We start from the raw sequence: 24,323 nt of genomic DNA, 5'->3' as shown, positions 1-24,323 counted from the left end.
CTATGTTTTAGTTCATAAAATTTTCTCCATAAATATGTATAGATTAATGAGAATGTTATCTGTTTGTGTCAACAGTTGAAATGTTCAAAGACTGCAAGATGGGGAGTGATGACTTCGATAACTGCGTCAAGAATACCCTCAACTCGCTTCAGAAGTACTTTCCTACAGGTAAGGAGCCAATATCTTAAGATGGACTACAGTATTAGTATTCCCGACTGCCCGAACTTTCTGAAGATAAATTACAACTCATTACATTTGAGATATTTGTGATATGAATTTCATTTCTTGAAACTTGTCTGGGAATTCTTTTACATTCTCTCTATGATGGACGGGGCGCGCGGTAGCTGATAGAATAATAATTTAACAATTAATTAAGAATGACAACAGAAACTTAAGCATCCTAAAAGAAATCTGCCTAGAGTTACGCCTACTTCTTTTTTTTTACTTTGTTACAAAAGCAATCAACAGATAGAAAAAAGGCTATGACATGGAATGTGTTTTGTGTGACAGTCACATCCCTTTTCTTGAAGATACATCGTTAGATTCTTCATGCAAATGTTCCATGCTCTACCTTTGTTGCATAGAATGAAGTTTTATATTTTTATCTCTTTAGCTACGTGAGCAGTATTTATTAACATTCATTACAACGAAGCAGATAAAACCAATTTAATGGTACTGTAATAGCTATATTACTATTCTGTACGCTTAATTATGATTTCAAGGGTATTACTCACTGTATATGAATATTTCTTGACGGTTATAGTTCTTAACGAAGAGGTTCAGCTTCTCCCACACAACCTTGTAGTTGTCTGGAATAAGCCCTAAATCTGTTTCATGAGTGAAAACGTTCATAGCAAGAAATAACGAGCAATTGACTAGTTACGTAAGTCGTAAGACCATATACCTTGTAAGTGATTATTACTGTATCATTATAAGAATTATACAGAGAAAGTGTTGTGATGCTGCATTAAATCGTTTCGAGATTCTCAACGAAAGGCAATTATTAAATACATTCACACAAATCACACCGAGAAGATAAATCTCTTAGCAATGTATTTGTACAGCGATTTCTTCCAAAATATTGAAAGGATTTTTATTCAAATTCAGCGTCTGTGCAGGCACCAACTTCAAGAGCTTCAGTCTACTGGCCAAGCACATATTCCTCTAAGCGCAAGAGGCGAGTTCAGTAACTTCAGCAGGGATCTCGAACTTCCGAAATATAAAACAGAATATGATGAAGAATGAGTGGAACGGAGAAAAATTCTCTCCGGCACCGGGATTTGAACCCGGATTTTCAGCTCTAAGTGCTGAAGCTCTATCCACTAAGCCACACCGGATTCCCATCCCGATGCCGGACAGAATCCACTCAAATCCCGGTGCCGGAGAGAATTTTTCTCCGTTCCACTCATTTGTATATATTTCCATGCAGAAATTCTTCGTCATCATATGATGACGCAGAATTTCTGCATGGAAATATATGTACTTCGGTACATCGTAATATAAAACTGAATATTTGGTGTCAGTTTGGCTCACTCTCTTCAAACACATTAATTGCGTAATAAATGCAGTGAATATGGGGCCCAGACATGATGAGTACTGACTAATCATGTTGCTTCCAAGTCAAATATTACAGCATCCTGTTACATAATAGATGTAACATGAGTTCCATTCCTGTGGCATGTATTACCAACATAAAAGAAAAGTCTGAAAATATGAACAATATCCTGCTAGGAGTAGATTGAAAGATATAGAATATGTAGTAGTATGTGGTGATTTCAAAGTAATTTTCACTTTGCTGAGAAGAAATTGCACCAAGTACTGTTCTTTCATTTGTGAATTTGATAGCCGTACCAGAAACATCACTACACTGAGAAAAGTTGGCACTAACGATAATCATTAGCACCTGGAGTGAATAATATTCTACACGAGCTTCTTGTCTAATAATGTAATCTGGCACTGTAAAGCTGCGGTCTGTTGACGCCTAAAGTTGCTAGCAGTTAAAATGAATGCGCATTGTTTCTTAAAGGCTTGGTTTTTCTGAACCGACTCATGCGACGTGCGGAATGCGAGGCCCACCTCGCACAAATCCGGATTACACGAGAGATAACTTAGGCCTAGTGAGTGGTTTCTATAACTGCGAGGTACTCAGACCTCGCATCTCGCAGCCATAGAGCGTATTCCGAATCTCACCGGTGAGCACTCCGATGGCATCACGTTGTTCTGAATTCCACCGATGACGTCATTGATGCTCCACCGGTGTCGCACCGGTGCCATCAACTTGCAGAGGTGGTGGCAGTCTCCATCAGCCGCCATCAGTGAATCTGATTGGTTCTTGTATAGAGCGGGAATTAGCAGACGAATAACATCGTGCACTGTTGTGTCATGGCGGTGTGTTCTGCTTTAGTTCTGCTGTATTGTTTGTAATGAGCACAACGTAAAAACAATATGTTAATGGCTTATGAGCGAACATGTCAACGGACCCGTTATTACTACTGGTTCAAGAAATAAATTGTTTATGCTATCTTTTCTTTGAACGAGATGGTAGTACGAAACTTTCGCAAAATTTTGCTAGCGTAGCACAGACAACAACTTGTACAGTCGCCATGACAGCCATCGATCCTTCCAGCAGTTTTGTTCCTTATTTCGCTGCAACGTGACATTCGTTGATGCCACCGGACCGGTGAGATTCGGAATACGCTGATAGAAACCACTCACTATCTCCCGTGTAGTACGGATTTGCGCGAGACGAGCCTCGCACCTCGCACGTCGCAGGTGTCGGTTCAAAAAAACCAAGGCTTTACAGCGATGATCGCCAATGTACATCGTTGGACGCGACGCAGATCGCTGGAGGTTGCTTCTGAAGCAAATTCAGGACCCCCATTGCCGTATACATGTTCAACAATCGATATTTAGAGAAGGTTATGTGAATATATTGAATCGAGTTATGGCAGCAAAACAAATCAAGACTTTTTTTTTAGTCTGTAGCAGTTAAATACGGGACACTTTATTATCGACGTTTTTGTAAGGAAATTTAAGTTAGAGTTGCTGAAAAATGTAGGCCTATTAAGTAAGATTGAATCAAGGGAATTAGCAAAGAATGAACACTATTTTATTGTCTTTAAACAATGTTTGTTCATGATAATTTATATACGTCCCTTGATAGTATTTTACACTCCGCTTTCTAAACATATAAAAGACAAAACAATAATTTCAACACTAATTCATGAAGTAAACATCAGCTAGAGAAATTATTGCATTTTACATCTGAAATAAAGTCTGATTAAAATGTGGGATTTTTGCGAGTCCCGACAAAAATTACGGGGACGTAGGACTTCTTGGCTGTCCCGTTACAGCTTCTATTCTTTATAATACGCATGGTGAATATAGATATAATCCTCTTCTAGAACAAATGAAGAGTTCAGAGCTATAGTGGACCAAGCGCCTTTTATTGAAAACGGAGAAAGCAAGGGTTAAACTTAAGTGAATACCATAGTTTAATGAAGATTGACATATCATTTAGTTACATTATATTACATGCTATATTTTTCCATTGAATTATGGTGATAACTTCATTTTAACCCTTGTTTTCTACGGTTTTAGTAAATGGCGCTTGGCCCACTATGGTTCTGAACCCTTCAAATGGTATCTTCAGAATCTTGGATTTATTCCTATTCATATTTCTGTAAAGTCCTTGACCTATGTTAACTGTCTTACATGGCCGTCTGTAGTAGATGAAAAGGATGAAACAAAACAAATGTCCTCTGATAGAGAAACCACTTCCTGGCGATCATCGCCAGCGTTTATAATCGCCGGCGATGTGCGTCCGGCGATCATCGCCGTAAACAAACCGTAGCTTAATGACTGAGCCAGAATGGCCTACCTATTAGTATCAGATTCACGAATGCAACACGGACTACCTATCGGATTTAGACAATCATTGCATATGTGATGATAATATATATTTCGTCACAGAATTTCTTACATGTAATGGTGAACTTCACATTTTCACGTATACGGTGCTATCAGTAACAATCATTATAAATAAAACTATTTTTCAGTACACTTTATTAAAACTTTCCTAATCCCACTATCTTCCCTCTTGCTGCTCAGTCCATCGTCTATTTAATATTTATCCTACCTTGTTATTTATTCACTAGTTCCAATATACCTTACTGTTTATACTAATTCACTTCTGTAGCCGATTCCTTATTCAGTTCACTTTTCGCTATAGTAACTTATGTACACCATCAATAATTCCTACTGATCACACCTTCGTTAACTCTAATGCCTTGATACTAATCTTTCTATCTGCTCTTTTCTTGATCTTTTTACTACTGTAGTTCACTAATATTGGTCAGTCATTAACTCGAAAAATACTATTCACTAGTCTTTTTATACCTTGGTATATCATTAATGATCTCTACCTGTTTCACTGACTACTGCTTCCTCCTCTCCGTAGCTTGCACTTTCTTCACTCGCTTATCTTCCTTCTACTATCAAATTTCGCTTCCCCACCATATTTTTCACCAATTTTCGTTATCCCTAACGGCTCCCTTAACGTTTGATTTAATTCCTCGAATTTTTTACCATCATGTTTCTAAAATCTTCAATATCCCCAACAGACACTGGTTTTGAGTCTTTTAAATTACCCTTATTATTATTATTATTATTATTATTATTATTATTATCATCATCATCATCATCATCATCATCACTTCTTCCCCCATTTCCACATCTCGACTCATGGATTAGCTTTTCCCCGTCACTCGTTTTCATTGCATGTATATGACCTATTATGAGCCGTTGGGGGTTCAGCCCTAGAATAGTCGGCCCAAGTCATCTGAAGAGAATGTAGGAAGATTATTAGGCAAAGAGGATTTTGTGAGTTTGACTCCTCCAAACAGGTAGAAAAAATAAGATCCAAGAAACAATAGAGTAATTATGTCAGCTCAACTATGGGAGAAAGAGCCTTCAAGAGGAGGATTGGCTGGAACGAGAAGCTTCGAAGAAAAGAAGTAGGAAACGTAGCCGGCTGCAGAAAACTTGCAGTAGTAGCATAGTCTAGTATATGGGTGGGCATCGGGAGCGGAACTAGACTCTAAACGGGGATGCTTAATATTTATCCGTCACCGAATCAACGCTGCATGGTGTTCAGCGGGGAAGAAAGGGGATGAAGAGAAATCATATGGCTCCCCGTGAGAGAGTAGAATCCGCTCTTGCTGCCCAGCCCTGGTCTAGTATATACAGTCACGAAGCTCAATACGTAGTAAATATGCATCCATAGATAGTTGCTAACCACTGGGATTGCTAGTATCGCCTCATTACAGACAATGCAAAATAGTACCTGCACAGTCTATTATTCCTAGTACCCTCATAAACTCAAGCTTCGTGACTATATATACTAGACTTTGGTAGTAGTAGTACGTTAATTAAATATTTTGTCACAAAGTATTAATAGCAATTTTAATACTTCATTTTGCAGAAAATATTTAGGCCTTCTTTATTAGTACGCCTACAAAATATAACATTTTGTCTCCCTTTGTTTTAAAATTGATATCATTCGTCAACATTTTCGTAGAAATCGACAACTTCAAACATGTTAATTCGCTATTTGGAAGTATTTAGTAGTAGTACGTTAATTAAATATTTTGTCACAAAGTATTAACAGCAAGTTTAATACTTCATTTTGCAGAAAATATTTAGGCCTTCTTTATTAGTACGCCTACAAAATATAACATTTTGTCTCCCTTTGTTTTAAAATTGATATCATTCGTCAACATTTTCGTTGAAATCGACAACTTCAGACATGTTAATTCGCTATTTGGAAGTATTTAGTAGCACTTAGTATTATCACTGATCCAAGAGTTCTTTTTCATGAGTCACATATTGAAATAATTGTGAATCACTTTACCATTTTATCGTAGAAATTGACGACAATGCATCACATTCAGATGAATCTGTGTTATGTTAAGGGTAATATTGTTAATTTATTAGATAATAATTAATGGGTGATGATGAAATGATTGCAGAGAAGAGAGGAGAACTTCGTGAGAACCTCTTCAAACAGCCTTTGTTCGTCATACGTTGGGACTGTAAAGTTAATGATTCCTGTATTCACGCTACATGTATTACTATAACATTATTAAGATCTTGCAAGCTGTGAAGTCCATTTCTTGCCTAATATACTTATTACAATTCTCAAGTGAATCTATACATTCAAACACAAGAGAACTTCTTGATTATATGGTTGATATCATTCAAAGCCATTGCAGAATATGATTTATTTCTTATAGAAAGTAAATGAATCTCCACTTCCTTGCCGGGAATCGAATGAGAAAAAAGATTGTACCACCTACAAACGTCAAGGCTCGGAACGAGTCGTAAAACTCTCGCCAGAATTAACTATAAGATGTATGATGACGTAATGACATAAAATAATATTACAGTCCGAAAGTGCTTCATAGGAGAATTTTACAGCAGTAATTTTCCGAGTAGTGAAAGCAAAGGTTTGAGAAAATATTGTAAATAATAGCTGCAATAAAATACCAATAGAATAAATAAAATCATGTCGTAAAGCATATAATTTATTATTAGAACTCTCAGTTACGGCGCTGAAGGTACTGTCGCAATTGTAATAACTTCAACTAAAAATGATACATAGTTAGAATGTAGCATTATAAGATATTAAACAAGGAGCTTACTTCTTATGTAGTCCATGGAGAGGCAAATCTTATTACTCACTTCGCTGTCCAGTCTATGTAATCAGAAGTCGTCCCTAATTTTGCATACTTTGTTCCTCTATTGTAATGATTTTGATATTTTGTTTTCATAATATATTTTCAATATTTAATTTTACACAGCTGTATTACTTTCGTCAGTAGCTAGTGAAAAAAAAATTAAACATCTTTTCTATTAAAAAAGAGAGGACGATTCTTATAGATTCTTCGCGCTCATTTCAAATTTTTTACCGGGGTTGTTTCATGGAGGATAGTTTCCTTGTCTATGGTTTCCAATCAACGGAGAACTGAGAAATAAAAGTGAAGTTATATAAACAATCAACTCAATTGTTGTGGTTTGTGATTCACAGGCAACAATGATCTATAGTTAAAAATCAGCAATTAAACAAATAAAAATGCATTTGTCTTGCCATTAATTTATCTCCCTATATTTTTTATGTTGTTGTTTTTATGTTGATACCAATAAGGCACCACTTATGAGGAAACTAGGCCAGGAGTTAATGAGGTAGGGTGGCTAGTTTCTTTCCCCCATATTTTATGTAAGGATTATTAATTTTTTGGTCCTAGAGAAATAACTCTTATGGTTAATATTTGTTAATGACGGAGAAAAATTCGCTTCGGTGCCGAGGATTGAACCCGGCCCCTCCAGTTCTACGCACTGAGTACTCAACCACAGAGATACATCGAGGCTCAATCCACAGCACTGGGTCTAATATTTTTCCTTTGGTTTTCCCCTTAGTGGCTTTAGGCTACTCCATTTTGAAATATAAAGTGACATCAAAAACTTTTGTGCGAGATTGTGCGTATTTGCTTGGTTTCCGCACAAAACCAACCCGCTGTAAGTCTAAAATTCCACATTCAGTATTCCCAACCGAACACACATAACAATTTCCCTTTTCTTACCGCTTAAGTGACATATTCATTTTACTGCTTTAGCTTTTAACATATTATTTTCAGAGACGTTCAATATAGTAATAATTATAAATTGGAAACTTACCACTGCAATTTCACCTAAATTGCACTGTTAATTATTGTTTTTAAATATTTGCAAAAATTAAGTAAACTCTACAACTCCACTAAAGTTACTGCATTTCGTGATGCATGTAACATTAAGGAAGCCGTTTGTTTTAAGTTCGCATTTATAGACTGGCGGGAAAAAAGACAGACGTATATCACGGCCTGCTGGAGTATAGTAAACACAGAAAACATTTTAAAGCAACAATGTTGAAGATAGATATTTTTGTTTTCCAAAATTGCCGTCATTGAACAGAAACCAAGTTGGAGATTTCATTGCAACTAATTAGAAATTCCTCTTTCAGGTATGTAATAAACGATCTTCGCACAAAATAGTGTACGATACACGAGCGGTATGTTTTCTTTCAATTCTCGGAAATTAAAAAAGCTCAACTAAGTTTCGCTTTTTCAAACTTTTCCTCGAACATGAAAACTTCAACATACCGCTCTTGTAACGCATATTACTATTTTCTTGCATTTTAACTATGTCCTGATTGTACCTATGCAGTGTAAAATATTATCATGGCAACTAAAACTTACCATTAAGCGAAGCCTGCATGGTATAGTAAAAAAACAAGGTACAATAAAAATGTAAGGAAAAAGTTTTTGATGTCACTGTACCGGTACTTCTGTATTATGTCATCATACAAGGAGTGACTTGTGTGGCAGGGACTCCACAGTTTAGCTATTTGGTTATAAACTGTGGAGTTCTGGCCGCACAAGACACTTGCATGAGTGCGCTCCTTGTATGATGACATGATATGTCAAACATGGAATAAGGTCACAAAGGGAAAACGAAAGGAGATGGATTTGCTCCGCTGCTGTGGATTGAACCTCGGCGTATCTCAGTGGTAGAGCACCCAGTGCGTAGAACTGGGGGGGGGGGGTCTCGAGTTCGATCCTCGGCCTCGAAGCGAATTTTTTTCAGTCATTAACAAATATCCCTATATGGTGCAGTTAACATCTTGAAATAGGCCTACTGTATTCCTTTAAAGTGATTTTTAAAAATGCCCTCTTTCGTCTTATTGCAGAAATGATGACTTTCCGCAGAAACAGATCATTTTCGCGAAAATTCGCGACAAATTTGCTGTCATAAATCAGTAACGTTTATGATAAAACCTGCACAACACTTTTGGTGTATCTCTCTGTCACATTTCGCTCCTGTCGCGAATCCCGGCCCTGATTCCGCTCCCCATCCGTGTGAGAATTAAGAGTTAACATTAAACCTTAAAAAATAACGATCAGAGTGAGGTCTCTACTTCTGTTGGGAATGTAATATGCAACTTCTGCATATGGGTAGAAATGATATAACTTGAGTAATTTAATATTTGGAGTGTTTATGCTGTAATAATTTGTTGCAGGTCTACCTCAGTACAATGTTGGGTCGTTCGATCCATTCTTTGCTAGCGAAGTGAACCAGAAGAGAGGCGGTCCGAATATGAATTATAGACTGAAACTGAAAAATGTTTACGAAATGGGTTGGTCCAAGTCTCACGTCACAAAATTCAGGTAAAACATTTTGTATCTTAAATTGAAATAACTTACGCTCTTTTCAGTTTTATTATTATACTGTGCAACATAGAGTAAGACCTATTAAACTTGATACCTTGACAGTGGTTTGGTTGCGGTGTGAGTGGTGTTTTTTATTTTATTTTATTTTAGTAGGTTATTTTACGACGTTTTATCAACATCTTAGGTTATTTAGCGTCTGAATGAGATGAAGGTGATAATGCCGGTGAAATGAGTCCGGGGTCCAACACTGAAAGTTACCCAGCATTTGCTCATATCGGGTTGAGGGAAAACCCCGGAAACAACCTCAATCAGGTAACTTGCCCCGACCGGGAATCGAACCCGGGCCACCTGGTTTCGCGACTAGACGCGCAAACCGTTACTCCACAGGTGTGGACGGTATTTTTCTATTGCTTTAAGTTATGAAAGGAATGAAAAGAAAATATAACTATATCTTATGCTGGAAATAGTTATTTACGTAAGTAGGACAGAAAGTGATACTTTGTGTACGAGTGAGACGTTTACGGACGAGGCGCTAGCCGGGTCCGGAATTTCGAAATGAGTGCGCGAAAGACACTTTCTACTAGTTACGTAGCTATAATATTTTTTGGTACAACTACATGAACATTCTGTTTGAATTAATTAACTTATTCAATAAATCACAGACTATTGAGATTTTTATAGGCTAGGTGTCACTCGGCCTACTATTACTACATTGTCTTTACAGTAGGTCTAGTTATAACGTTATGACGTTGTTTGTATATTATTTATGTTAATGAAAGTGAAGCTAAATAAAATTATTATCTGTTAGTATTTATAGTAGACTAGGAGGCATTGACTACAATTTCTGTGTTCGTAGTTAGCGATGTATTGATATTGTAACGTGATAGTCTTCACAACTTTTCGTCATAGCTATTTATATTACTATACAACTTTGTGGCATTCGTACGGAAAAGTGAATCGTAACAATGTTTTTGCCGTGCGCTTATAGGGAAGAAGAACTTTCTAATCAATAATGTATTATGAAAAACAGCAGTTACCATAAAGGTGTGCCAAAAAAGTATATTACAAAATTTTCACGAAAATAAATATTTTTGGCACCCCTAACTTGTACTTCTGGTCGTGTGGTTGAGAAGGACTCTTCTTTTTCTTCCTTTATTGGACGTTTCTTTTTGTACGGGTTATTTGACTTAGCCTCCTTCATACATCTCTATTCTTCAAGATTAAGGAAGGACTAATAGTCTTAAATCTATCAGATAAAAATAAATAGATAATTAAACAGGAAAAATAATAAACATTTGCGAAAAAATTGTTTTCTACATGCCGGCTGTCTGTGTACTGCGACTCCTTTAACTACTGCATTGTGTATTACGTTCATTGTTCATTATCAATGAATAAATTCAGCGACGAACAATGCAAATGAGGTGAAATTTTATATAAAAGCTAAAGAAAGGATAGGTAGATTTTCAAATTAAAAATAACGAAAACTACTTGCGCAAAATCGGTTCAAACGATTATTTTTATTTTTCCCATAAGTAAAACTGTACTTTTTATGTCCTTGTAATTCTTATCTTTGAAGGTGTCCGTTATTATTTGCCTCCATCAAAATTCTCTATAGAGACAAATTTGGAATTAAAATATCTTCGAATTGTGTTTTAAAATTAGCATAACTCTGACCGTTACAGAAATACAGCAAAAAAAATATATAAAAATATGTATTTTTTTAAAATAATATGTGTATAATTACTATAGGTATGCATCAATTTAAATTACATTGAAACGAAAGCTTTAAGAATTGCACAAATCTACACATATTAACTCTATTCGTTATGAAAACAAAGTATAAAAGGATTAACATTTTGAAATAGAAGTAAATCTTTGTATTTGGAACTATAAGCCACCAGCTGCTCGGTAACGAATTCCAAAAGAAGTATTACATAGAATCGCTTATAAACTTTGAACAAATAAACATAGTAAAACTAAAAATATATCATTGTTCAGAAAAGGAATCCTGTAACCCTAAACATCCTCACGAAACTGCTCAGACCTTTGAAATCTGCGAAATGGGTGGAGCAAAACATGCCTCGAAAACTGCATTCCGGAGGTTATTTAATCCGCATCATCCAGTGAGATCTGAAGTGCAGATCGATCAGACAATAACAAGATAGAATACATGAACGTAAAAAGAAGTGATTCGGAGAAAATTGCAACTTCAAATTTAAAAAAGTAGTCGTTAAAATTGTGAACTTTCAAAACGTCTCGAAATTCAAACGTCAAAGCCTTGGTTTTTCTGAACCGACGCATGCGACGTGCGAGGCTCGTCTCTCACTATCTCTCGTGTAGTCCGGATTTGTGCGAGGCGGGCCTCGTACCTCGCAGGTCGCATGCTTCGGTTCAGAAAAACCAAGGCTTAAGAGAACCAGAAAATGTGGAGACGAGCATAACAGACCAAGACTACTTCCTTTCGGAAGAAAACTGCTCCAAAGATTGCATTTAGTCACAGGCCTGATTTGCATCTCATAGTCTCGCTTCTAATGGCGAGCCTGATGATCGAGAACATCTTGAATTCAGAATTGAGATAGAAGCTATTTGTATGTCAGGCGAATCACTTCTCTTCTCATGTAAACAGTAAAATATTACGAATTCAACCTCTAAAAGTAAAGAATAATAGCTTTGAGTTGACTTCAGGAAATATGTTTTATTTCTAAAGAAGGTGTGAAAGGTAACAAACCGGTTCCCATAAGTGTCCACATTGGACGGAGAAAGTGAATAATAAATCATTAGGAGGTTTAACTACTGAGCATGTTCGTATTCCCATAAATGAGCTCCTACCTTAAATAGTAATTAATTTAAAGATGTCAAGTTGATTATAGTTGATTTCTTAAAGAGGATAATGATGGAAAGTGCATTTTATCGTAAGAGTATAATCTTAAACGTACACAAAGACCTGAAGGTCATGTCTCAGCTGTTGCAGCAAGCTGTTTGTCCTAGACGTTACTTTTTTCCACAACAAATGGACAATACCTGTTAAACATGAGTAACTTCAGATTATTTCAGCAAGGTAATGCCAGGATTAAGAAATACATGATTGCGTAATGGAAGAGTGTACAGAGACGGAAATATTTATTTGTCCATTTCTCAGTATTAATCGTAAAAGCACGTGTTCTGAAAATCAAGGAGGTAAGGAGATATGATGCTGATCTGAGTCGTTGAAAATAGCTAAACCCACTTAACTGACCTTTTTTCTCTTGAAGATAAGGATAGGCCCATCATTAAAAACTTTTTGAAATTATCTGATCGTTATCAGTGGATTGTCCAACTACAAATCTTTGTACTATAATATTGTTTTGATTAGTTTAGTGATTACTTTTATAAGGTTAAAAATACCATCAATATCGATTTCAACTTATTATGTCATACTCAATCTCTTTCCTTGGGATACCACTTTTTATATGAATGATATGTTTAATTCACTTAGTGCAGTATAGTTAAACGACTAAGGAATTTATTTGAATGTTGCTTCTTAAATCTTTATTATGTTATTAACGTTTAAAACACAACTGCAATATTAAGAAATTGTGTAAATACTTTTGTTGTACAAACAATATAGATTATATGTCAAACAGAAAGAAGCCGTATAAAAATAACGACATAAAATTTCACGTTCTGTTTCAAGTTTGTACACCACTGTCTTCTTAATCCAATAGGCTGCTTATTCATATACATAATCCTTCCTCCTTCCATACCTAGCGCTTGATGCCCGCGCACGACGTCTAGGTCAGAAAAATGCGCGTACTTTGACATCAGTGGTGTAAGTGTAGTGTAGGAAATGGGTGAGCATGATGATGAAGGTAAGGAAGAGAGAAGGAGAAAGACTGTGCCGGCACTTAGCCTACCCCTGTCCAATAGCACCAAGGGGGCCGCCAGGCTTAACGTCCCCATCTGACGGACAAATCACATCGACAGTGACATATGCCTTCTCTTCATATGGACTGAGGAGAGATTTTAAATTTAATTCAGGCATATTGGTGCACAATTTAGTGATTAGAAGTACAAACACAATCTATTATGGTACATTTTTTTAGGAAATATTCGTTTATATTTTACGTCTAGAGAAGAGTAATCGAGGCTGCAACAATGTTTTACTACCTGTATAATGTTCGTGGTTGAAGACATATGACATAAAGTCTTTGAAATGTAATGGGAATAAACCTCAGTATTTAGTGTCACTTATGAATATTAAAATACCAATTCGCGTTCAAGCGTAAGTCAGTTACCTTACACTTTTCGAGTATTTTCCGGAAGAAACTCAAAACAATTACCACAGTCACAGATGGATATTGAATCCGGTTTTATACATTTGTGTTCATTTGAGTCAAATTAAAATAAAATAATAGGAAGGAAAAACTCATTTAAATATACATCCACTGATGGAATGTTGAAAGTAGGCTTTTTCACAGCGCAGACCGGTTTTGAATAAAAAGAATGTAAGATTACCTTGAGTTTGCAAAATAATCTCTTAAAATTTTCATAATATTGCAAACTCGTGTTTATCCAAAATAAGTTTCGGTCTATGATTGTCAGCAAAATAGAGGGAAGAAAAAAAATCCTAAACTTGAAAATGCCACATTGTGTGCGTCGAATACAGAATCCAGATTTGAGAAGCTACTTTTTGAAATAAACCACATTTACCTTATTAATTATTTTTTAACTTTATAACCACTGTAACATTTTTTTTTATTTTTTGTTCAACGTTGTTTGTTTCTAAACACAATATAAATGTACATGTTAATCAGAATTTTCTTTTATTTTTCAAATTATCTCATGATTTCCCTCGGCTTTTTTACACGAACACTCATGGAGTATCGACCCACACTATGGGACCCACTGCTATATGGCAAGGAAGCAATTCTTCTGATTACTTAACTTCATGGGTAATGTAAGGACATTTTATAGATTTTCCAATTATTTTTATTTTATGTTAATGTTGCAGGAGTGACCCGAGGAATTATATGGTGAAGTATTCACAGTTCTTCCCAGAGAAATTTCTCGAGGGAGATTACGAAATAGAGGGACGAGTATTCGACTATCCTCTGAACAATAAAGGTCAATTCAACATTACACTATGTGAGTATTAATAACCTAAATGGAACGCACATACTTTTTGTGTAAATTCACTCATTCTTAATTATTTTTTCTAAGAGAAAAGTTTATCATTTTCGTAAAGATTAAAGAAATTTTGGATTTTCAGAAAGTCTGCTCTCTTTTTTAATGACAAATTAAACTTAACATTGCTTCGTCAATATTATAATTTACCATAACATAGAGGGGTCTTATTTCCAGTAATTTAGAGCGTACTGTATGTTGTTCTTAAGTTCCTTGATATATGGTTTTGTGTTCAAGTACTTGTTTAATAATAATAATAATAATAATAATAATAATAATAATAATGTATATTTGTATAGTTATTTAACTAATACAAATTTCATTTCGCTAAGAGATATGGATCGTATGAGGACACTAAAAGGAAGATAGAAACTATAAAATATAAGAGAATGCTGGATTTGCAGTGAAAGATCTGCTCTTTGGAAGAAAACAATTAACGAATAGACTTTTCTTAGTATGTTTACATTTCCAAGGGAAGTTGCTTTTGAGCATATTATTATTATTATTATTATTATTATTATTATTATTATTATTATTATTATTATTATTATTGTTATTGTTATTGTTATTGTTATTATTATTATTATTATTATTGTTATTGTTATTGTTATTGTTATTATTATTATTATTATTATTGTTATTGTTATTGTTATTATTATTATTATTATTATTATTATTATTATTATTATTATTATTGTTATTGTTATTGTTATTGTTATTGTTATTATTATTATTATTATTATTATTATTATTATTGTTATTGTTATTATTGTTGTTGTTGTTTGAAAATTTATCCTTTTAAGAGGTGGAAAAATTCAGGTACCTTGGAGCAACAGTAACAAAATAAATTACACTCGGGAGGAATTTAAACGCAGAACAAATATGGGAAATGCCTGTTATTATTCGGTTGAGAAACTTTTGTCATCTAGTCTGCTGTAAAAAAAGCTATAAAGTTAGAATTTATAAAACAATTATATTCCGGTTGTTATGTATGGTTGTGAAACTTGGATTCTCACTTTGAAAGAGGAGAAGAGATTAAGTGTGTTTGAGAACAAGATGTTTAGGAAAATATTTGGGGCAAAGAGGCATATGAAGTTATAGGAGAATGGAGAAAGTTACACAACGCAGAATTGCACACATTATATTTTTCACCTGACATAACTAGGAATATTAAATCCAGACCTTTGAGATGGGCAGGGCACGTACAACGTATGGGTGAATCCAGAAATGCATATAGCGTGTTCGTTGAGAGCCTGAGGGGAAAAAGACCTTTGGGGAGGCCGAGACGTATATGGGAGAATAATATTAAAATGGATTTGAGGGAGGAGGGATCATAGGCGAAGAGAGAACGGTTTCCTTGGGGGGGGGGTAAAGCAAAACCATAGAATCCCCATATAACGGGGTTATGGGGGACATCATTTACCTTCTCACCTCGTTATAGCTTGACCGTGGTATAGTATATCGGAATATGATTATTTAATAAAAGTATTTTCGGGGGCATGTTTCTTACAGTGCTGCATCCATATTCGCGATGTTTCGAACCGAGTTGTATAAGGCTTGAACTGTAGGTCTACTACAAATTATAATAGGGTATAACTTAAAACAATCTCCTTTTTCTTTCTCGTACAGAAACACATGCATACATCAATAAAACTACGTAACAGTGCTAACAGAAACATTTTTATATGAAGCTTACCTTCTAAAGATATCATATGAAATGTAAATTCCAATTATTATTTTATTTAATCTCATTTTAAGTTTACACATTCTACTGGGATCACTTTTCTTTTTTCTGTATTCTTGTGCAGTAGGCTATGTTATTTATATATCTCCAAGTGGCGGCCTGAACACCTGCAGACTTGTAACACATTAGTACAGACTGTTACAAAAGAAAAATTACAGTGCTTCCATTCCCCAAATGAGGTATAGAAATTCTTATACATTCATAAATTTAAAATAAATACAGTATTATAGTCCAGACACATGATCTGAAGACATTAATTAATCAATTTAAGCACAGAAACTTAATCATAAACAAAAGAAGAAAATGTCTTTTGAATTCAATAGAATAGAAGAAAAAGAAGTCAGACAAGTTTGGGGGGCAGTGCCTCCCCATGCCCCTCCATAACTCCGCCTACGGGTGGGATACGATGCTAGGGACTGGATTATCTTGCTCAGGGTAACGGTTAATGGTGGACTTATGTGAGGGCGATAATGAACCTCCGGGTTCTCTAAAAGCCATTTATAAACAAGTATTATTATTGTAGTTGTTGTTATTGCTATTATTATTATTATTATTATTATTATTATTATTATTATTATTATTATTATTATTAATTACTTATACTGCACTTCTTGCAATTTATTTCTCCTTTTTTTTTACTTACAATGGTAGCATTTCACATGTTCAGGAAATCCAATTCATTGAATACTCTCGCACACTTCTCTTTTTTTTTTTTTCAAAACGTTGATGACCCAGATAACTACACACAAACAACTACCGCCGTACGACGTCCGCACGTAAGAAACGGCAGGGAATCGACTACAGGACCAGTGAAAGTGAAGATCGAACAGGACGGAATTGGAGACATGAAACTACACATTAGCAACCTGCTTCGGGGAAGATCTGTTATGGGTACGTTGAATTCATTGTTAGAATAATTGTATTTATTTTACTACAAAAGGCTTATCATATTATATTGTAAATGTTTAAAACGACACGAGGATCACATTTCAGTAATATCCACTGTTTTATAACAGCATAATATACAGCACGCATTGCATACTCAATCTCTTGTATTCTTTATACATTATAAATATGCGCGCGCTTAACAGAAAAAAAAATAATTTGTGGCATTCCACCGAACACGAATACAGCAATAATACAAGAATATCCTAAATTAAATTACTATTTCTGTACTTAACTAAGATGCATAATAGGCCTACACACGTAGCGAAATAAAGCGTTAAACTAAGGCGTCATGTATAACATTGATCTATCTAAATTTAGTAATATTAAAGAATGTATTACTTCCTAACCTGAAATCCTCTTATTTTTAAATTTGGTATAGTGTTTACATAATTCTTCTACATCATTAAACAAATTTTAGAATATTAAATAAATTTACTTTTAACTGCCTACGGTTCATTAAATTGGCGGATGCAGTTAGAAAAAACCGTGCACCAAATTTGTCATGTAATTCTCAATATTTAATTTTTTTTACTTCACTTTATTCAATTGAATGCCTTAACAAAATTGACATCTATCATTTCAATACGTGAATGAGAATGATATTTTTCTGACTTTTTCATTTTTAAATAAAAATTTCTAAAATCAAAAGTAGTAAATATGTAATATTTATAGCGGTCATTTTTTTCTTCTATGTGAAATACATACGGTTGCAAAGTTTCATTAAATCATCTAAAAAATTACATGGGTTATCAGGGAAACGACAACAAAAATGTAACTTAGAGAAAATGAGCGACAAACTTACCGAAGATGTGAAGTGTTTAATGACATGCCCTCACGTTTAAGATAAATAAACATGCAAAACAGCTGTTTGTGCCTCTACACTGTTTCACATTGCTTCCATATGGTGAGAATTTATTCTATGAATAGCACGTGCGTGCAAAACGACTGTTCTTCCGCTCGCTCACCTGCTCGCCTATTGCTGCGTCCGTGTGACGGGATTACAGTATTGTTTTCCGCTCGACGAGAGTGTGAATTTCCCGCGGTTAGGGAGAAATATATATTTATTAAAACGTATTTATTGAAACAAAAAACTGAATTTTATAATGCGTGTTTATTTAAGCTAAATCAACCAATTTCCTATAATAATGCAAAGTAAATAGTTCATTGCACCATTAATCACAAAAATTTCTTCATCTTTGTTTGTAAGAAACACACGTCATGTTTAATTTAAAGTTAAGCTTGGAATAGTAAGAAAAATATAGTTCACATAGGCATCTGTGTTATTCGTATTTTAATGACTTGCTTGCAGACTCTCCATCAATCCTAAACAGATGGAAAAACTATTTTGCGCAACTACTAAATGTACATAGGCCAAATAGAAATGATCGGGACGAAATTGAAATACAAACTGCTGAGCCATTTATACCCGAACCCACGCTTTCAGGAGTCGAAATTGCGATAGAAAATCTGAAAAAGTACAAGTCTCCAGGTATCGATCAAATTCCAGCAGAATTAATACAAGCGGGTGGAAGTGCATTATATAGCGAAATTTATAAACTTGTACTTGCTATTTGGGAAAAGGAAATTGTACCAGAACAATGGAAGGAGTCCATAATTGTACCTATTTTTAAAAAGGGGGACAAAACCAACTGTGGTAACTTTCGAGGAATATCACTTTTGTTGACGTCTTACAAAATTTTGTCCAATATTCTTTTCAGAAGATTAACTCCGTACGTAGATGAAATTATTGGGGATCATCAGTGCGGTTTTCGGCGTAATAGATCGACTATTGATCAGATTTTTTGTATTCGACAGATAATGGAGAAAAAATGGGAATATAAGGGTACAGTACATCAGTTATTCATAGATTTCAAAAAGGCATATGACTCGGTTAAGAGGGAAGTATTATATGATATTCTTATTGAATTTGGTATTCCCAAGAAACTAGTTCGATTAATTAAAATGTGTCTCAGTGAAACATACAGCAGAGTCCGTATAGGTCAGTTTCTATCTGATGCTTTTCCAATTCACTGCGGGCTAAAGCAGGGAGATGCACTATCACCTTTACTTTTTAACTTCGCTCTAGAATATGCCATTAGGAAAGTTCAGGATAACAGGCAGGGTTTGGAATTGAACGGGTTACATCAGCTTCTTGTCTATGCGGATGACGTGAATATGTTAGGAGAAAATACACAAACGATTAGGGAAAACAAGGAAATTTTACTTGAAGCAAGTAAAGCGGGCGGTTTGGAAGTAAATCCCGAAAAGACAAAGTATATGATTATGTCTCGTGACCAGAATATTGTACGAAATGGAAATATAAAAATTGGAGATTTATCCTTCGAAGAGGTGGAAAAATTCAAATATCTTGGAGCAACAGTAACAAATATAAATGACACTCGGGAGGAAATTAAACGCAGAATAAATATGGGAAATGCGTGTTATTATTCGGTTGAGAAGCTCTTATCATCCAGTTTGCTGTCCAAAAATCTGAAAGTTAGAATTTATAAAACAGTTATATTACCGGTTGTTCTGTATGGTTGTGAAACTTGGACTCTCACTCTGAGAGAGGAACATAGGTTAAGGGTGTTTGAGAATAAGATGCTTAGGAAAATATTTGGGGCTAAGCAGGATGAAGTTACAGGAGAATGGAGAAAGTTACACAACACAGAACTGCACGCATTGTATTCTTCACCTAACATAATTAGGAACATTAAATCCAGAGGTTTGGATGGGTTGGGCATGTAGCACGTATGGGCGAATCAATGAATGCATATAGAGTGTTAGTTGGGCGACCTGAGGGAAAAAGACCTTTGGGGAAGACGAGGCGTAGATGGGAGGATAATATTAAAATAGATTTGAGGGAGGTGCAATATGATGATAGAGACTGGATTAATCTTGCACAGAATAGGGACCGATGGCGGGCTTATGTGAGGGCGGCAATGAACCGTCGGGTTCCTAAAAAGCCATTTGTAAGTAAGTAAATAATGAACTAAGAAACTGGTCTCAAGGTAAACACCAATCTCTACTGTTTTGTACCCTCTTATCTGTAATTATAATTCTTGCTTGTGCAACGTGCGAAGTTCAGCGAAAATATAAATAAATAGACCTCTAAAAGGATATTTATTGTGTATACTGAAAACCTCAGCCAGTTGTGAGATGTATGTATTCCTCATGGACCAGAAATTCAGTCCCTACACCATCAGCTTATACACTGTTTCTGGAATCTGTAATGTTAGTCAACGCATTTGGGTGGAGACGGAGACAAGCAAATAGGCGGAGCCTAGCAGAGTGTATTGCAGGCTGCATCGGCTCGTAGCCGCTAAAGAATAAGTTGATTCTCTCTCTGCAGACGCTCGCTCCTTTTCCCAAAGCGGTCATTTGACTGGCCTTCTCCATTTACCACTTGTGCAAAGGACTTTCTTCGTCTTCTATACTCTACGGTTTCATAAACGGAGTTTAGTTACATTATGTAAAGTAACCAGCACTTACTTCGGTATAACATGATTCTACAATTGAATTTCTTCTAGCATCTCGTCAACTGTATACTGAAAATTTATAAATTTTGGAACTGTAACAAATAAAATCAGAACAAACAATCCTGTCTGTGAACTGAATAAATGGGAAGATGGATGTGTGTCCAGATTGGTCGAGTATTGCTGGTCCCTAACAAAAGAAGCTCTTCGTAATGAATCCAAACGAATATCAAATGAATACTCATTGGAAGCAAAGTGAAAGCGGAAGTGAATGTAAATAAAACATATTTATTTTATTTTATAACTTTTAAGGGTCGAGAGGAAAGTTTCAGAAGAGAATTAACTAAATTTCTCTATGCTCATACCTTCAACAAAACTGAAAAATTATTTATGATTGCAAATTAAATTAATTTTAATACAATTATTACAGGGTGATCCGTTTGGGTATGGATAAAATAAAAACACCGTAAAACATTTATTACTCAGCTTTATTTGTTGAAACTTTGTCCATACACACTGAAAGATGGAGATTCCTCAGAGTTCAACATGCCCCCTTTGCGCACTTTGCACAACTCATAACCGTGATGCAATTCAGTCCATGTCCGTTGTAACATAAGAGGGGTGATTTGTTGAAAAGTTTGAATAACTTTTACTCTCAGATCATCAATGTTCCTGAGTTTCTGTGAATAGATAATGTATTTAACAAAACCCTACACGAAGAAGTCAGGAGGGGTTAGATCTGGGGAGTTTGGAGACCAAGCCAAGAGATAGCTGCTTCTCGTACTGGGTTTCGCCTGCGACCTCCTGCATGTTTTTTTAACACAGAACCTGTTTCTACAAATGCCTGATACTACAACATTATGGAATCGTATTTAGGTACATTACGCACACCATACTCATATCGAACACTCTTTCAACACTCTCAAATTTAGCATACCAAAGAACACATTGTGCCCGCTGTTGATTTGTAGTAGCCATTTTAATCATTTACGATTTTCTTTTGTCCTTTCAGATTATGCGTTGTTGATTGTCATATATGGAAACTCCCATCTTTGAATCATAATATAACCAGCAAGAAATTTTTCCTACTATCAAAATAGCTTTATAATAATAAATTAATATTATCCATACCCAAACGGATCAGACTGTAATATGAAAATGAAATCACAGCCAGTGTTTCTGTACTTTAACAGGAGTATAAATTTATGCCTAAATGTTGTTGTCCTAACAGGACACATAGAATCATTAAAATATTAACTCAAATAGCATCCTGTGCTAGTGTTTATTATACAATACTAAATACAAAACAGCTTGGATAAATATTGTATTTACAACTAAACATCAATGACTTTCTTTGATAGATTATCCAATATTGCCATTGCAGAAGTAACGAGTATAGTACGGGCTGTAAAGAAATCAGAAAATCATGATATAACCAAAGTCTAGTATATACAGTTACGAAGCTTGAGTTTTGAGGATGCTGGGAACAATAGACTGTGCAGATACTATTTTGCATTGTCTGTAAATGAGGCGATAGTAGCGATCCTAGTGGGTAGCAACTATCTATGGATGCATATTTATTACGTATTGAGCTTCGTGACTGTATATACTAGACTGTGATATAACTCTTGTTTCAGAAAATATCTTGGACGGTATTATCAACGTCAGTTGGCGTCCGTTCCTGCCCATGGTGAAGCCTCTTATCGACGATTTAGTGAGCACTGCGTTCACCGATATTTTTAACAAGAACTTCCAGAACTTCCCGTTCGAAGAGGTCTTCCCACGGTGAACTGTGGGTATTAACACTTGACTAACACCAAGTTCTTAGTTCGTTACCGTGACAATACCTCAGTGCATGGTACGTGAACGAATTTACGTATACTCTCTGTAGCTAGATTTATTGATTTCAATTTACCTGTGCACGACCATATATTTGATCAAGCGAAGAAATTCTTAATGCATAGTACTTAAGAAGCAACTCTTTCTACTTCGGAAATATTTACATTTGCTGTGATGTAAAGCGGTACTTTTAGTTTAAGCAGGTTGAAAATGCATAGACATGCAGTTCCTTTTATGTCAATGAAATTGATTTTATTGATTTTAAGTAGATTTTTATTTTTATTTTTTATTTTGGATCAACTTTTATATTGATCGAATTTGTATTCGTTACATTTTAACTAGTTACTTAATTTAACATAGAGGATTAAAAATGTAAGACATTGATATAAAGTATGAACTTTTACTCAATAACTCACGAATAACAATGCACTTCGTATACTGTTTAATATTGTACTTAAAGCTTGAATTTATATTGAAGAAAATATTTCATAATACTGTTCAAAGGTGAACTTGTATTTACAACCAAAGAGTGGCCAATATTTGAGCAACAGATGTCAAAAATCTCAGTATTCATTATAATATAATCTGCCTTTAAACGAGTTGGAGTGTTTTTATTTAACATTTTATTACAAAGTAGGAGGTATAAATACTGAAAAATCTTTGAAGAAATAGTAATAACAATGTAGTATGTAATTTTCTACATTAATAAAATTGTGTAATAGGAAACGTTAGAAATAAAACATTGACTACCTCTGAATACTATTTTACTGTCATACTTCAGTGTCTCACACACTGTACATAACTTCGCTCTCTTATGTCAAATATAAATACTTTGTTATGTAACCTGCATTGAGACACGTGTTATTGATAGTACAAAGAGAACTAAAAATTATTACACTCGATCGAAGAATTTAACGTTTCATATATTTTAATGTGTGTTAACTTTGTATCTACAAATCTTTTATTACTGGAATTTATTGGGTTCATATGTTTCCATATAATAACAATACTTTATTAAAATTCTTCATCCCTGGTAGCTGTATCCATACACCAAAAGAGAAAGAGTGAGAATTTTTTAAATACTACACATTAATTATTGACCATTTAGAAGTTACAAAAGTAACATGTAAGTGGCTAAAAACTATTATTTTAAAATGAAAATAAGGGAACACTTTTCACAATTTCACATCTGGCAGAGAAATAAATACAACAAATGAAAGAAACAAAGCCAAAATATAAGTGTGATGACATTAAAATTTAATAAACATGTCAGAAATATATACGTTTGTCAATAATTTGAACACCATTGTAGCAATATGAAAGCGCAAGTATCGATTATTCTCGGATATGCAATCGAAAGACAACTAGCGAAACGTCACGGAGGCTGGAAATAAAATACTGTCGCAGAAGGTTATGTTCTGTTACTATAATAATTAGCGTTAATTGTAAATAATATTCAAATAAATTCAATTTGTCACCTCGTTTTTCAATGTATAAATCAATTTCAAGGTTACATCAAGATTAATGTTTATTTTACTCTCTAGATTATATCAAGGTCAATGACATCTGTTTCTCGGAAAAAATCAATACTTTCGCGTCTGCGCACATCTCACAATTTACGAGATATTGCACCGGTCAGTTCCGCTCCCCAGTCAGATAAGAATAACATGAATACTTATGAATAATTTCAAGATAGAAATATGGTCGAGCATAAAAAGTCGTATGAAACTTGCCTATAATGGTAATTAAGACGCTCGTATGAAAATTATGAAACTCGCTTGCGCTCGTTTCATAAACAAACATACTCGCGTCTTAATTACTACCATTATAGGCTCGTTGCATAATGCACTATTACGTAACATTTATATGCATATAAACGTTATGTAAAAA

At 34.8% G+C, this 24,323-nt stretch overlaps 1 protein-coding gene across 2 annotated transcripts in view; it reads left to right on the top strand.

The window, feature by feature from the left end:
• The window catches only part of Jhbp16 (Juvenile hormone binding protein 16), a 266,710-nt gene extending 243,520 nt beyond the window's left edge, over positions 1 to 23,190 (top strand). Inside the window, exons 2-6 of one of the 2 annotated variants that reach the window (XM_069826254.1) lie at positions 76 to 168; positions 9,113 to 9,260; positions 14,254 to 14,387; positions 16,906 to 17,061; positions 22,232 to 23,190. In XM_069826254.1, the coding sequence (XP_069682355.1) occupies positions 76 to 168; positions 9,113 to 9,260; positions 14,254 to 14,387; positions 16,906 to 17,061; positions 22,232 to 22,383 (683 nt within the window). In that variant the 3' untranslated portion in view covers positions 22,384 to 23,190. The remainder of the gene's footprint in view (positions 1 to 75; positions 169 to 9,112; positions 9,261 to 14,253; positions 14,388 to 16,905; positions 17,062 to 22,231) is intronic. The other variant, XM_069826255.1, reaches the window with a different exon arrangement.
• The last annotated feature ends 1,133 nt before the right edge of the window (positions 23,191 to 24,323 follow it).

This window comes from Periplaneta americana, chromosome 5, assembly GCF_040183065.1.
Source record: "Periplaneta americana isolate PAMFEO1 chromosome 5, P.americana_PAMFEO1_priV1, whole genome shotgun sequence".
Taxonomy (NCBI): domain Eukaryota; kingdom Metazoa; phylum Arthropoda; class Insecta; order Blattodea; family Blattidae; genus Periplaneta; species Periplaneta americana.
This window is presented reverse-complemented; position numbering and strand designations above follow the sequence as displayed.